General features: G+C 43.3%; 2 protein-coding genes across 5 annotated transcripts in view; one reads left to right on the top strand and one right to left on the bottom strand.

Moving 5' to 3' along the window:
- The window catches only part of brf1a (BRF1 RNA polymerase III transcription initiation factor subunit a), a 103117-nt gene that overhangs the window by 19945 nt on the left and 68293 nt on the right, over nucleotides 1-14879 (top strand). For both annotated transcript variants that reach the window (XM_067479395.1, XM_067479394.1), the window contains exons 7-9: nucleotides 10626-10775; nucleotides 13722-13815; nucleotides 13958-14084. In XM_067479395.1, the coding sequence (XP_067335496.1) occupies nucleotides 10626-10775; nucleotides 13722-13815; nucleotides 13958-14084 (371 nt within the window). The remainder of the gene's footprint in view (nucleotides 1-10625; nucleotides 10776-13721; nucleotides 13816-13957; nucleotides 14085-14879) is intronic.
- Nucleotides 568-4895, bottom strand: LOC137101242 (BTB/POZ domain-containing protein 6-B). 3 transcript variants are annotated; one of them, XM_067479396.1, is made up of 4 exons: nucleotides 3947-4895; nucleotides 3161-3251; nucleotides 2774-2892; nucleotides 568-2195 (listed from the first exon to the last, which is right to left on the bottom strand). In XM_067479396.1, exons 1-4 carry the CDS (start codon nucleotides 4345-4347, stop codon nucleotides 1163-1165), a joined length of 1644 nt encoding a protein of 547 aa, XP_067335497.1. In that variant the 5' UTR covers nucleotides 4348-4895; the 3' UTR covers nucleotides 568-1162. The 3 variants fall into 3 exon arrangements, with proteins under 3 accessions (XP_067335497.1, XP_067335499.1, XP_067335498.1); XM_067479398.1 differs by lacking the exon at nucleotides 3947-4895 and adding an exon at nucleotides 3746-3922; XM_067479397.1 differs by lacking the exon at nucleotides 3947-4895 and adding an exon at nucleotides 3556-3712.

The raw sequence follows: 14879 nt of genomic DNA, 5'->3' as shown, positions 1-14879 counted from the left end.
GTGCCCGTCGACACAAACAGGAAAAAAAGCTCCTCACACATCTTATGATGAGCTTATGTTGAAACTATGCTGTCAGGGCTGGAGGTAGAAATAGGCTCTTAATCATAAAAAAAAAAAATACGCTACACTTTACTAGACAAAATACTACACTGTCCGAGGTCTGTTGTGCAGATTGAGTAATTCTGCTGTCGCATGTTTGAAATCACCTTACTAACTTTAATTTGAAGGACTAAGGAAGGACTGTGCAGGTGCATCTGGTATAATAAACTAGATATGGTAAATGTCACATCCAACCCTGTGTCTCTAGATTCTCCACAGAGAACAGAATCAGAACAAACATTTCTCGACATTCCCACTTTTGACTGAGCTCTGTGATGCGACACGAAATGACTTGCTGTTGCTTTCTTGGCCCCACAACTTTCCGGGACCCCTGATCCTGTGCCCCTAAGGCCACTCGGTACAACCATGGCTGAGGTGTAGTTCTCTGAGGTGGACCCAGAGGGCGCTGCTGCCTCTTAAATCCCCACTGCCCTCACACAGACAACATAATAATGTGACATCTGTGGCTCACATTATAACCTTTATGCTTTATCATCAGGTGTATAAGCATTCTTGTACAGAAAACATCTGGACCCCGACAGCGTCAAGCTGTTAACAGTTAAACTGTACTGTACAAAAGACAACATTTCTCAGGCCGTCGTCCTCTTAAGTGCAAAACAACTGTTTAACAAGGTTTCTTTTAGTGTTGTTGTATTTAGAATCGTAACACTACATAAAGTTTGCTCTTCGTATAATATAGCTGCTTGGACTATAGTAACAACATTGTATATAGACTTGCAATTACACAGTTTAAAGCAGTCCCTACTTGTTCCAGTTGTGGAGCTCAGCTTGATTATATAACCACAAATCGCTGTATTAATGTTGTTTCTACAGCGGACGCAGCCTTACAACACAGGCATCAGAGCAAATAACATTAACCAAATATTTAAATAAAAAATAACATTAAATTAAATTAGATAAAACAGCTCCTTTTTAGCTTTTAAAAGTCTCTCAAAGAACTAACCAGGCCATTTAGTGTGACATTGCTCAAGTGTCTTTAATGCTACATTACTTTGAAGGCTGGGAGGATAAACAGAATTTTCTTTCAGCAGTCCAGAGCAGCTTATGCATAGAACACGAGCTCTGGGATCTGTCCTCCCTGTACTCCGGTCCCGTTGGTGCTGTCGGAGGAGCACTGGAATTGAAATGTCACCTTCCCACACTGCACCTCCGTCATGCCTTCCTGGCCAAAATAGCTCAGCTCATTCCCATCCAGCACGGCGCTCACTGTGTAGAACGCGTCCTGCTCCACCTGAACGGGATGCTCGAACCACACCGGAAATGTACTGCTCGACCCGTCTGACACGAACTTTGTCAGGTTCTGTGCCAGGATCACCCCTTGTCTCTTGAGTTCAATTTTGACGCTGTACTCTGCTTTGCCGCCACTCGACCCGTATAGCCCCAAACCAGCGATAAAGATCCTCTTGTCCACTGCAAACTGAATGCTGTCGCACCTGCCACGGTAGCGCCACTGATTGCTCCTGTAAGCTGAGGACTGGAAGCGGTGGCACTTCTGAGGTGCCAAGCCCGTCCTCTGAGTCAGAGGGAAGTCCAATTTGGGCTTTTTAGCTGCTGTGTACCACAGGAACACATTGTGTGTCTCCTCCAGTGTCAGGATATCAGACTGTGCTGCCCCGTTTGCGAACTCCTCCAGGCTCATGCTAGGGATGCGCACTAAGAACAGCACCTTGCCTAGGACCTCTCTTTTGTTACGGGTGGTTGGCCCCAGACATTGTCTCTTACACTCTGCTGTGGCCCAATTCATAACTGCTTCAAACACCACCACCTCCTTGGTGTTGAGTGTCTCCCTGCGCAGGATTATCTCCAGTGTTTGCAGGTCGATCTCACAGAAGCCCTCAGAGCCCAGCGCGAGTTCAGCCTGCGCGTCGATAACCTCCCAGCAGCGCTGCGTCAGCTCGGGCTCCTCGAACAGGCGGCTCTGGGAGAGAAGCACACAGGCGTTCTTTGCCTCCAGGCTTGTTTCCAGGAAGGTGACACAGGCCTTAGCCAGTGCAGGGACAATGTACTTCTTGGCAGCATACAGGGTGGCCAGCACCGTGTCTGCCTCCAGATCAATCTCATCGCTGTACATGTACCTGGGTGAAGGAAAAGATCTTTTTAATGACAGTAAATGTGCTTGTACGTGTTTTTAAAATGGCCTGCATAATGAAGCATGTTCAAACATGCAATGCGACTCTGGATCCTTATAAAAAACAAGCTTCTCTCGTTTCTATTGTAATGTCTGCATCAAGGAATTTTTACCAAATAGCAACGGGGGGGAAAAAAACTGCCTTTTTTCTCTCAAAGGACTGTGTGACAACATCTTGTCCTTTTCTCAAAAGCCATATCGTTGAACAGCCTATGATGCTGGCTTAGCCGGTGCAACTGACTGAGCAACAAAGGCAGGTTATTTATAACTACTAGTCTGCATATATTCCCCTGTAAGAAAACTGTCAGGCTGGGGATGAAAAAAAAATGTTTCTAGTTAACAATGAGTCCTGAGAAAACCAGCAATTACAGACTGAGCGGCTGCCACTGCTCTCTGGCGCTCCCAGCATTTTGGCATTCGCCTCTGCTTAGCTTTGGATGAGTAATAATATGCTTTGAAGTGACACTGACTGCGCTTGTCATCTCTCCTTCTGGTTGGCTGTGTGAGGGATGGTTTGTGGCTTACTTCAGCAGAATTAGAAAAGCAGCAGGTTCCACATCTGGGATATGGATCTCAGACTCCTCCTCTGCCAGATCGCCGTAAAACATGGCACAGAAGACCGAGCTTCCCACGGCCAGCACGTACTAGGAGGAGAGGAGGGAGGGGGGAGGAGAGGAGAGGAGGGAGGATCAGATGCATCAGACACATGTAACAACAATCACTCTTAGCGAAGTTCAATGTAGGAGCAGGAACATAGACAGTTTCCTTAATGCAGCACAATATTTTTATTTCTTTAGCAGGCAAAAATCCACGTTGCTCATAAAACCTAGCGAAACGCTCTCTCCGGCGTTTCTATTTTCCCTTAACAGGAAGTCAAAAACAGTTTTTCCAAAAGGTAAAACGGCTTTTTACCTTGTGTGCTGGAACCCGCTGCGATGCGCCCAAGGGCCCAACAATGAAGTGGACATCAGCCATCAGCTCGTTGTTAAACATCAAGGCGTTTCTAAAAGAGCAGAGCAGGTTTCACCCATAACTATTGTATTACATCAAGTCCTCCCACACTCGCACTTTTTGCCTAGAGACACTGGTTATTTTCATGTATTTAGTGAAGATAAAGCTACAGCTGTGGGACTGCAAATAATGGTCATTTTCTCTATAGTTGAATCTACGTATTAACGCATGGGACCATCACACAGTCCTAAAGCCCACAGTCATTATTAAAATGTGTTTTGTTTGACAAGAAGTCAAAAACCGAGGGATTCAGTTTACTATGCTAACACACCAAGACAAATGGAGAATATACACACTTGTGGTACAAATTGTGGCGTAAAAACTGTGTCCAGATTGGATGCAGAACCCTGCAGCTCATATTTCAAATGCAGGCTACTGTACGAACTTTAAACCGTGATGGTGAAATCACTTGATGACATCTTGCCTGCAGGAAAAGTTTTCTCCCCCAAAAAGCCAGTTAAACACCACCAAGGAGTGTGGACTGACCTTATTGCATCTTATGGTGCATTATGGTCATTAATACAGTGATTTATAGTGTGGTCGCACTGTCCTGTCATCAGCTAACGAGCTTTTAATGTACTTTCTGCCCATTGTTTCGTCTCTGCCTGCAGCGACTTTAAAATGGAGATCGTTCGGAAATTTCCCACAGTAGTAACCTGAGCAGAAGGTGGCAGAGTGAGTGGTTACCTCTCCCTCAGTGTGGGGTGGCTGCATTGCCAGCTGGGTGGGTCTACGTTGTTGTTGTTAATGTTTTGCTGGGTGGTCGGGGTGGTCGCCGCGCTGCTGCTGCTGGCCTGGTTCACCTGCACCTCCTTCGCCTTCTCGGTGTCCGCGACCGTAGTGCCGTTGGCCAGGTTGGTGTTGTTGGCGTTGGCGGCGGGGTACAACTCCGCAGCCATCTTCTTCTCCTTCTGCTGCTTCTTCTTGCTGGTCAGGGACAGAGTCAGGATCTCATAACATACCGGCAGCCTGCCCGGGAGCTTGCCGACCTTCTTGGACTTTTTGAGTGTTTCTGGAAGTAGGAGCAGATAAGTCAAGCACCTCATGATCCGGCCATGATGGACCAACCTGCAGTCTGCCGTTGGCATCGGCACAAGCAACCGATCTTCTTCGTGTCAATATCCGGCGAACTGGATCGCGAGCGGGCTCTAAATGAACTAAACGCAGGGGGACGATTCAACCTTGTTCCGAGTCAATTCGGCTCCTGCGGCGCCGCTTTACAACGGCATCGACATCGAAGTTTACACGACAACATTTAATAATCCGTCCGGGCGAAGTGGCCGTGTCTGTGTCCCCCTCAGTCTCCCAACTCCGACCCCGAAGACTTTCCTCCGTTTCTTGGCGGTCACCTCATCCTCTCTGGACGGCGAAACGTCCGCGGTGCGTCGCTTGTTTTCCCTTTTTCAGCGAGTGGATAATCCGGATAGTCGCAGCTGGTAATCAAGTCTGTTTTCCCACCCCTCCTCTCCGTTAATCCTCACATATATTGCTCCCTCCGAACCGACTGGTGACCGAGACGAAGCCCAGCTACGATGTCCTGTGACGGCCGTTCACGTCCGTGGTAAATATTAATTTGTCGGAGTTTTCACCGTTCGCTCTGGTTTTTTTCCCTTCTTTTTTTCCCGTCGTGATCTCCGCTGACGCCCAGGGCTCACGGAGGACCAATCACATTCCTTCATCCCGTTAACGTCAGCACAACCGAAGTGCCTCCCTCCGCAGCTCCGCAGCGTGCGTCACTGGAGAAACGCTCCTCCTCCGCCCCAAGAACTAGGTATCACTGATTTTACACGCAAAAATAGAAACAACCAAAGAGGAAAGTTGTAAATCAGTCAGTAGACCTGTATAATTAACTTCAGCATATATATTCAGTGTATGCTATATCCAACACAGTGGCTCCGGCATGAATTGGACTTTTACAAGGTTATAATTTCTTTAAAATCTTGCATAACATTACTATGTACAGCAAGCAGGAATGTTTCTGAACATTTTGGTGCCCTAGTCATACTCCTGTGTGTGTGTGTGTGTGTGTGTTATGACCATTACATTAATCTTTGTTGTAGTTTATTTCAGATTTAGCTTCCTGTGCTATGCTGTCAATTATGTATGCACATTACTAACTTATTAATTTGGTGTAACCATATTCCAGATATAACACAGAAAATGGTGGAGACACCTATATTTACTGATGAGCACAAAGTTATTTTTTACTAGAATATTTCCATTTTCTTCTACTTTTCAGAGGCAGACATCACACTTTTTTTGACTCGAACTATAGAAACTAGTTACTTTACAATAAGACATTGAGTCCTGATGTGACGTTTACCAGCTACCAAGAATTCTTTGTAGCAATTAAAATTGTAAATATCAGAATCAAACACATAATCATCAAAACAGCATAAAGAAATTAAACAAATGCTTTATTTGGTACAACAATAAAGCGATGAACAAAATCCTGGATAGTAATGGAGACGTTATGTCCCCAGCTTCACCTGATGCACCCATCAAAACCTGGCTGGAGTCTTTTTTAAACGTTGTTTCCCTGATCTGTACCTGAAGTACACCAAACCAAATCTTGTAGACATGAACTGGAGCACCTTTGCAACAAAACTGGCCTCACTGTACACATCAAGGCCTATAAAAATTACTTTCAAAAATACAAAGAATCCATAAACAAAGCCTGGTCCACCAACTACTCACATGTATGGTTCAAACAACCCACAGCTCAGACTTTCAGCATTTCACAGTTGACAAATGTAATGTCTTTCTCACCTTCTTCTAATCCAAAATGGTCAAGATCTACACTTAGTCTTGCAAACTCTAGCGCCACTGCTCATGAGTCCACTCTAGGTAATAAATGTTTTTCTCTAGTTACGTTCAGCTTTTTCAGATAATCATCGGAATCTAAACAACCACCTGCCCTGTGGATCCCATGATGTCTACTTTCACTAAAGCATGACTACCAACCATTTCACCTTCAATCACAGCTGCCATAAACCTCCTGTACTCTGTATACTAGCCCTCAGCACTCAAACCGTCCTAGTTATCCTCACGCTCAAGAAAACCTGGATTTAACCCCGACCCCTTCAACAACTTTAAACTCCTAACTTCCCATTTCTGTGTAAACCTTTGGGACATGTTGTAGCAACCAAGCTTAAAGCCCACCTAACATTTAATAACCTTTTTTGAACGATTTTAATCTGGCGCCTGAACTCTGCACAGCACAAAAAAAAACACTCTCATCCAAGTCACAAACGAGCTCCTGCTCTTCTTCGACTATGGTCCTATCTGTCCGAGTCATTAGCACCAAGAACTGAACCTCCTCTCTTAAGGAGTCCCCCAAAGATCAGCTCTTGGTCCTCTGCTAATCATACTGTACCTAGTTCTATTTGGGGACGCTATCTGAAAAAATGGACTCAACTTCCATTGCAGTGGCAATGATGTCCGGCTTTCATTCATCATAAATGACATGTAGTGAAGTGCGAGTAGGAAGTAGCAAAAACTGGAAATCAGGAGTGCGAGACAATGTGCATCTCATTGTGGCAGGAAGCTCTTGACAAGATTTAGACACTCATTACTTGAGCAGGAACACAATCAAAAGAATCCATTGCTCTCTTGGTTCACTGCTGCTGTTATATTGTTAAAGGTGTTTTGATAGAGCACAATGGGGAGATTTTGGCAGCTGTCATTCTAGGAGTAAACCTCTGGATTTTATAGCTGCTGCCTGCATCAGAATGCTTGGATTTGCTGCTTCATGGCATCAATGACATAATTTTAACATAAGGCCACCTGGTTATGTAACCTTCTAGGCTTGCTTGCTTTTGTTAAACCTGTTGAATAACTGACTTTCACGGCCGGAGTTGTAATAGACACTTGTGCACCCTGATTCTGTTATTGGTGTGGATTCTACTCGAGGCTAATGTTTGCATGAAACACACTGTATAACTTGGATACTCGTGCTGGATGTGATTTTTGCACAGCAGTGTGAGCAGATGAATCAGAGGGTTTAAAAAGTGTATAAAGAGCAGATTATGTGTGAGTCTCCCCCCCCCCCCCCCCAGCAGAGTGTCCTTTAACTCTGTCTGTAGTCTCCTCTCAGGTGGTTGCCGCAGAGAAAACACTGGACGTGAGTAACACATTTTAAAGTATACATCTGGAGCAATTACTAAACATTTCCTCCTCCTTTTAGGTGACTAAAAAACTGTGCTGACACAAGCCTAAAATTATGTCATTTTATTCCAACAGTCCTGCAATAAATCCTCCCTTGTGACGGTGATAACATTCAGTTTTTCTTTTAACCGTTTATAGAGGTGTTGATTCAACCTGGTTACTTGTTATATTTTGTAGACTGGCAGGTGTTTTTATTATTTAGTCCACCCTTTTATATATTTGAGCTTGGGCTAAACAAAATACCAAGCCACAGGAGGGGGGTAATTGCACACTTACCCATGTACTATAGCTATGTACATTTTAAGATGTTTATACGTGAGTCTCTATATTTTTACTCCATTACATTACAATATATTAGATATTACTAAATGTAACCATTACTACATTTTTCGTCTTACATTTAGATTAATAATAAATATTAGAATGAAGAAACACGTCTGACATGTTAAGGCATTAAACTGTCATGAGCTACAGCATTTAAAGCAATTTGCACATTATTGCATTAACTGTAATCAAATTATTTTGAAATATTTTTGTAATGAACAGCTTTACTTTGGTACTTCTTGGTGTGTGTTGATGGTGATACTTTTGTTAGGTAACATTTTGAATTTGGAACCTGGTAGTCCTACTTTCTGTGAGGTTATTTGCCTTTGATTTCAGTGGGTATTAACCATCACAGTCAATAATTTAATTAGTCCCGTTTAATTATTCCCAGCAGCTCGATTCACCAGTGAAACCCTATTAGTCGTTGTTCAGATTTATTGCAATTTTGCCCTGATATTCAAGTGCAAGACAGAAGCTGATTCTGCTTTTTTGTGTTTGTGTCCCAGCTTTAATGGTAACACTTTAATTCCATTCATGCAGCCCTGCTCTCCCATTTGATTGAAAGGAGCGAGTTCACAGGCCTTCTCTGGGGGTGGTCGAAGTACTTTAGGGGGACGTGGGGCACCGTAGTAGAATGTAGGCGAGGCAGGTTGAGGAAAAGTGGGTACATGGAAAAAGTAAACTGCAGCACTGGCTCCCAGAATGACCCCTGGGCTGTTTGGGCATCGCACATTGATTGTATTCGACAGTGAAAGTGGATTTGAGGTGGATTTTTCTTCCTTTAACAAGCTCTTATTTTTTCTTTCTATAGAGATTTTGCCTGGCCCAGCCTTTACAGACACTCCAGTAATGGCCAACCTTGCAAACGTATTATTACATGGTGTAGGGAAGGGGGGTGGGGGTGGGGGGAGATCAGCCTGGATCTTATTACCAGCTGGCTCCACCAGCTTTCCACTGGACTACTCTTTAAACACAGGCCCAGACTTCAAAGATACTTAAGTCCACTGTCATAGTCGGGGCAAGAAACTCTGCTTTTTTTCCCTCTGGCTACGTGAAACAAATGCTCCTCGTTCTCACTGTATTCAATCAGATTTCTTAAGTAGTGAAATCTTTTTTTAGAAGAAAGATGGCTAAATGAAAACTGTCCATTTGCCAAAAACTGTTGTTATGTATTTGTTGTTGTTGTTGTTTTTTTTTTTAAATATGCTACAATTGACAAGATTCTTTAAGTCATTTGAGGCCGTGATTGGAAGGTTGCCTGTACACATACTTTTACCAGCTGAGAAAATCTGGACAGAGACGGCAAATGAGAAACAGTCTGCTTTGTCGTACACTGGAGCTGAATGCTAATCCCCCAGTTCTCCAGTGGAGCTAATTAGCAGCCCAGCAGTAGGAGACTGGTTTTACTGGGAGGCTCACAGATGCTAAAATGTTTAAGTCTGTAGGAGTCTGAAACAGGAATTTGGTCAATGAAAGGCAAATTTCCTGTGGTCTGAACCATCGTGGGGACAGAATGACTTGCTTGCATTTTTGCTTTTGGTTTGTTTGCTGCTCAGACGAACGTCACATGGGCTCACAAACAGCCTGTTTGTTGGAGAGTTTTGGCAGCAGGATATGAAAGCAGACTGATCTGATATCGGTGTCTGCAGTCTTTGGCATCGTTTATTCTCAGTCGCACACGAAACAATAGCTGAAATTAATCACAACATGATCCTCAAACTTCTAAATTAAGGAGTTCACAAAGTTTTTAGCCTCACAAATTAAGCCTTTCGGATGAGAAGTGACTCGTCCAGGTGCCACTGAACAGCACTTTCAGGATCCTAAACTGTCTTTCTTTCTAGAAAACAAAACAAGGTTTACTTACTTTTTCTGGTGCCTTTGAACATATCACCGGGTTTTCAGCTGCTGGTAAAGTTTGCTCAGTTTTTAATAGAACTGTTTAAAGTTAGATTTTGCGTCCATGTTGACTTCACAATAGAGTTGATTTAGAAGATGAAACTCTAGAATAAGAAGAATAAAGGACCCTAAGAGGAGGTGGTTTTGTCATATTTCTGAGGCTGTTGCATTTTTAAATTCACTTTTATTTACATGAGGCCATATCCCTACAAAATTAATGTCAAGGCACTTTACATAATAATGTCAGGGCCCTACATTATTGTAGAACCCATAAAATCCCCCTAAGAAGCCACTAGCTAAAGGTGGAGAAACCTCTAAAAGAACCAGGATCAGTGGAGGTTGCCCTCTGCCTTGACTGAATGGGCAGAGTGAAGAGCAGCAGATAAAGCCCTGGGCTGGTTGGTTGTGCCCATAACTGCATGTTAGACGTGCACAGAAAGATGGAGGAGTGTTTTTAGGCCAGTCTTAAAAGTAGAGAGGGTGTCTGCCTCTCAGACCCGAACTGGGACCTGGTTCCACAGGAGAGGAGCTCGATAGAAAAGGCTCTGCCAGAACACCTGTCCCAAAGAGCATCTGTGGAAATTTTTATGTTCTAACACCTGTAAAAAAAGCTTTTGTTGCATAAGTTCACATTTCTACTTTCATGTAGTAGGAAATGTGCATATTTTGAAACCTTTACATTCAAGTTACATTAGTGGTTAATAGTAAAGTCGCTGAAATGTTTAAAAAGTCCATGTGTTGCCCTTTTCAGACATTTACATTTATGACTTTCATTATGCAGCCTAACTGTCCACTAAACCTTCATTTAGAAGAGTTTATGATTTTTAAATATCCTGTTGATCAGGTGACGATTAAACCAGTCTGAAAACAGTGAGTTGCTTCAAAAGGGAATAATCCAAACTTTGAACGAGTGCTTAAATATGCCGTAGAAATGTGACACGGACCTTGTAAACCCTCCTTTTTTTCCTATCTCCACCAGACCCGTGTCTGTATATACCCCGTTTCGCCCAGATGCTGGAGTTTGGGGAGAAGAACCACGAAGTCTCGATGACGGCGATGAGGCTGGTGCAGAGGATGAAGAGGGACTGGATGCACACGGGCAGAAGGCCATCGGGGCTCTGCGGAGCGGGTAAATCACAAGACAGGGCAGCGTTGAATATTCATCTCTCCTGTGGAGTATTTCAGATCATCAGCTCTGTCCAAAGACAGAAAGTGATTAATGCTCTCTGGTCTGTTGGCATCGTACATCAAGGGGCCCTTAATTAAGATGCATTAACCTCAGCTCCTCCAGAAAAGCTGCTCGCTGACCAGTAAGTCGGCCCAAAGCTCTTTATTCTGAACTTGGAGTAGCTCGTACTTGATGTGGCAGTAGCTTAATAGGGAGAGCAGTTGTCCAACAATCGTGGGGTCAACAGTTTGATCGCCACCTTTCACTCAAAGTGTTGTTGGGCACAGCACTGAACTCCAAGTCTAAACTGTGTTTAAGTACAACTTTTACATGAATTCACTTTCAGAGGTCTTGAAAATGTTGTTTCTTGGTTTGCATAAAAACGCACAAGTTAAACAAAGACCAAAAAGGACTACAGTTAAATTCAGTTCAACTTGATTTGTATATTAATGGCAGTTACCAGAAATGGACAAGCGCTTAGGGCCATTATAGAAGAACCATACAAACTCTCCTTAAGGAAGCACAGGGCAACAATACGGAGCAGAAAAACTTCCTTTAATGGAAGAAACCTCAAAGAACCAAGCTGACTGTGTGATGGCTTCATTTGGTGTGTGTGTGTGTGTGTGTGTGTTTGTGTGTTAGCTCCACATACACACATACACAAGTAATCTTCATACATTCAGATGAGTGAGCTACAGTACAGTAGCTGCCTGCAGTATCATGTGCCTGTAATATAGGAAGTAATACGTAATGGTTGCCCTGTTGTATAAATCTACATTTTGTTATTTAGCTTTTACAGGAACAACTCTGTTCAGTTCACTAGGGGATTGAACTGCCGACCTTGCAGTTATTGGACATCTTGATTCACCTCCTGAGCCACCATCACCCTCTTTTTTTTTTTTCTTATAATACATTTATTAGTTAATTAATAACCCTACTATGTGCTCCTACTTTTTTATTGCTGATGGTTGATGTATTTGCAAATGCCGATCCAGGCATCGGTGTGTAGCTGACCTCTGACCTCTTCATTTACGAGGCAGGTGAAATAAGTATTTCCTCATACACATCACACACGTAGTCCATGCAGATTAATCTGAGGCGGAATATGGTTTGTTATGCTAATCAAAGCTACCAACAAGTAGAAGACATTTGCTTCTTTCCCCCAAATGTATTGAGGCGTTTTATTTTGCGTTGGTTACCTGCCACAGAGAGGCTGGATGAGGCAGAGCTGCCTGCACGTGCTTAAACTCGCCTCAGTTTGGCGTGTTGATCTCCCACCCTGTCAATCATCCTTTTCTGTGTTTAGATTTGTGGTGCAGTTTATGTGAAACCGCTGAGTGAGCAGCTCCTCTCTCCTCGTCGCATCTCAGCCGGTGTCAACCTGAATACGCTCTGCTTCGAAGCATTACCAGCTAAGACGTTCTGAAATCGAATCGCAGGCTTCCTCTGCTCCCCGCGTGTTTACAGTTTAAATTTTCAGCTTTCTCTGTTCCTCCGGTGCATTAATTATTCAGAGAGAATACACTCAGATGGAAGAAGGGAAAGTTTGTAGGCAAAGCTGGTGAAACATCACAAAAAGCTGCTTAATGTAGAAGAATTGTGATTGTATAAAGACAAAGGGGAGCGTAACACAACAAGCAACATTAGAAGAGTGCGGTTTGAATTTAATGGTGACGAAATGTTTGAGAATGTCCTCAGCGGAGCTAAAAGCCACCACTTCAGCCCTAAAGGCTGTTAGAAGTGTGCATAGAGAAGTAGAAGCATCTATCTTTTAACAGGCTCTTGAGTGAAGCGGCTCTAATGACGGTTATATAACTGTTCCCCTTCAAGGCTTCCACACTGCAATTCATTGCATAATATTAGTAGTGTTGTTAGTGCTTTTTAACTGTGTTTTTGTGTGTGGGCGGACTGTTGGCTTCGCAGGCTGAGGTGCCCCCGTCCTCTCCGCTCTGTCCTCCAGTCTCTAAGGTGTTGCTGCAGAAACACAACATTGAGCCGTTCACTCACGTCTTTGCCTGTGTTTGATTTGTGATGACTCACTGCCTGTGTGCATTTCCCATGAAGTTTTATCTTCTTTACGAAACATGGAAAATAGGAGGCTCCACTCACAGGCCACAGCATGTGTTTATTTAATTGAATAACAGGAAACGCACCTGACACGTGGACGTCTGTATCAGTACGTGTGAGGAAATGATGTGACACAAATGATGAGACCCTTTGCTTGTAAATGCAGAACAAAAACTAAAGAGATTAATGGATACAAAAAGCCGTGGCTTGGCGTGTGGCGTGGTGACAGGCGTGTCGAACCAACAGGCATGTTCCCCCGTCACATCTGCACCTGCAACACGCACAGGGTCATAATAAAAGACACAGAAAATTTAATTTGTGCCATTTTTCTAATTTGATTTTTTTCACAGTCCACTGGGTGACACGTGTAAGTTTGTGTCTTCATCCCAACATAAAAAAATTCTAAATGTTCTGAATCATGGCAATTCAAAGCAATTAGGTCAATTTGTTTTAATTGGCAGTGAATCTTTTTGGGGCACAGACAAATAATTGAATCCAGATTGGACTGATGGACACTGGTTTTAGTCTCTCTATGGTTACTGTTTAGTAAATGTCCAAAGTTCTGCTTTAAATAAAAGCTGATTAGAAAATGCAGATTATACATTTCCAGAATATAAGAGAACAGAACGCTGTGTATGTCCGAGGCCGTAAGAAATGGTCTTTCTCAGCATGTGGAATAAACAAGTGAGCTTCTTAGCTCTTCTCAGACAACAGGTTGAGTGAAGTTCATTCATTTATTGTCTTTTAGTCTAGCTGAGACAAAGTGGCTGAGTTGTGACGTTATTGGTACTCGTACCTCTTGGTTTACCCACTGTTTTTCCTTTTATTCTCCGCTTGCAGCTCTTCTTGTTGCCGCTCGGATGCACGAGTTCTGTCGCACCGTCAAAGAAATTGTTAGCGTCGTGAAAGTGTGTGAGAGCACCCTGAAGAAAAGGTGGGTGCTGGCTTTGACACCGACAGTTGATGGGGTTTAGGATTTTGTACGAATATGGTAAACAGGACCTGCCCTGCTTAAATGTAAAAATTGTATTTTTTTTTTTAAATTCATTGTTGCTCTGCTCATTGATCTGTATCAGACTGACGGAGTTTGAGGACACTCCCACCAGTCAGCTGACCATCGAAGAGTTCATGAAGATGGATCTGGAGCAGGAGTGTGACCCACCCTGCTTCACAGCCGGACTGAGGAAGAAAAAAGCCCGGGAGGTACGAGTTTGAGCTCTTTATTCCATCTGGGGCCAAGAAGCCTTTAAAATCACCCGAGGAGCAACAGATGTGTGCATGAAAACAGACAGAAGCAGAATTATTCTGTGTTAAACATAGTATTGCCCACTTTCCCCAGAGGGATTATTAAAATTTCATTTTATATTTTCTTCATGATTACATGCAGCCTCAAGGTTTCTGCAATAATTAATGACTGATATTAATCCTTAAAGTGAAACTGTCAAGAATCTGTCTTCTGTACACACTCTCCTTTTAACCAGGGGCTGGTGGGTGGGTTTTGTTTGAAAGCCTTAGAGCTGTGATTGAAAAGGTAAAGCACTGTAGTTTAAATGCTAACCAGCTTTATCATAGCATGTCACCGATTTTACTCAGTTGGCTTTAGGCATAAGTCCTATTGGGTCGCAGTAAAATGAAACGGACGATGTTATTTAAACGGTAACGTGAGTCGTTGACAGGCCCTAAAACCAACAATGAATTGTCTCTACTCGTGTTTAGTGTCTATCAGTCTACATCCGGGATTAGCTTGTTTCTCTGTGCTGTTGTGCAAAAAACTATTAAACAGACCCGAATATTCATTCCCACACACGTCAAGGGAGGGTTTCTGCTGAAAAAGTTCATCTGGCACATGCACAATGGACTCCTGTTTACTTCACACTGCTGTTTGAAGCCCGAGTTTGGAACAATTTTGGGAGGAAGGAACACATCACCCAAGGTGTCTGGCTGATGTTTTGAATTGTTACTACATAGGCAAACAGGCTAAACCAGGATGCAGACTGA

This window comes from Channa argus, chromosome 16 (genome assembly GCF_033026475.1).
Source record: "Channa argus isolate prfri chromosome 16, Channa argus male v1.0, whole genome shotgun sequence".
NCBI lineage: Eukaryota > Metazoa > Chordata > Actinopteri > Anabantiformes > Channidae > Channa > Channa argus.
The sequence above is the reverse complement of the archived record's forward strand: the minus strand, read 5'-3'. Positions and strand labels throughout refer to the sequence as shown.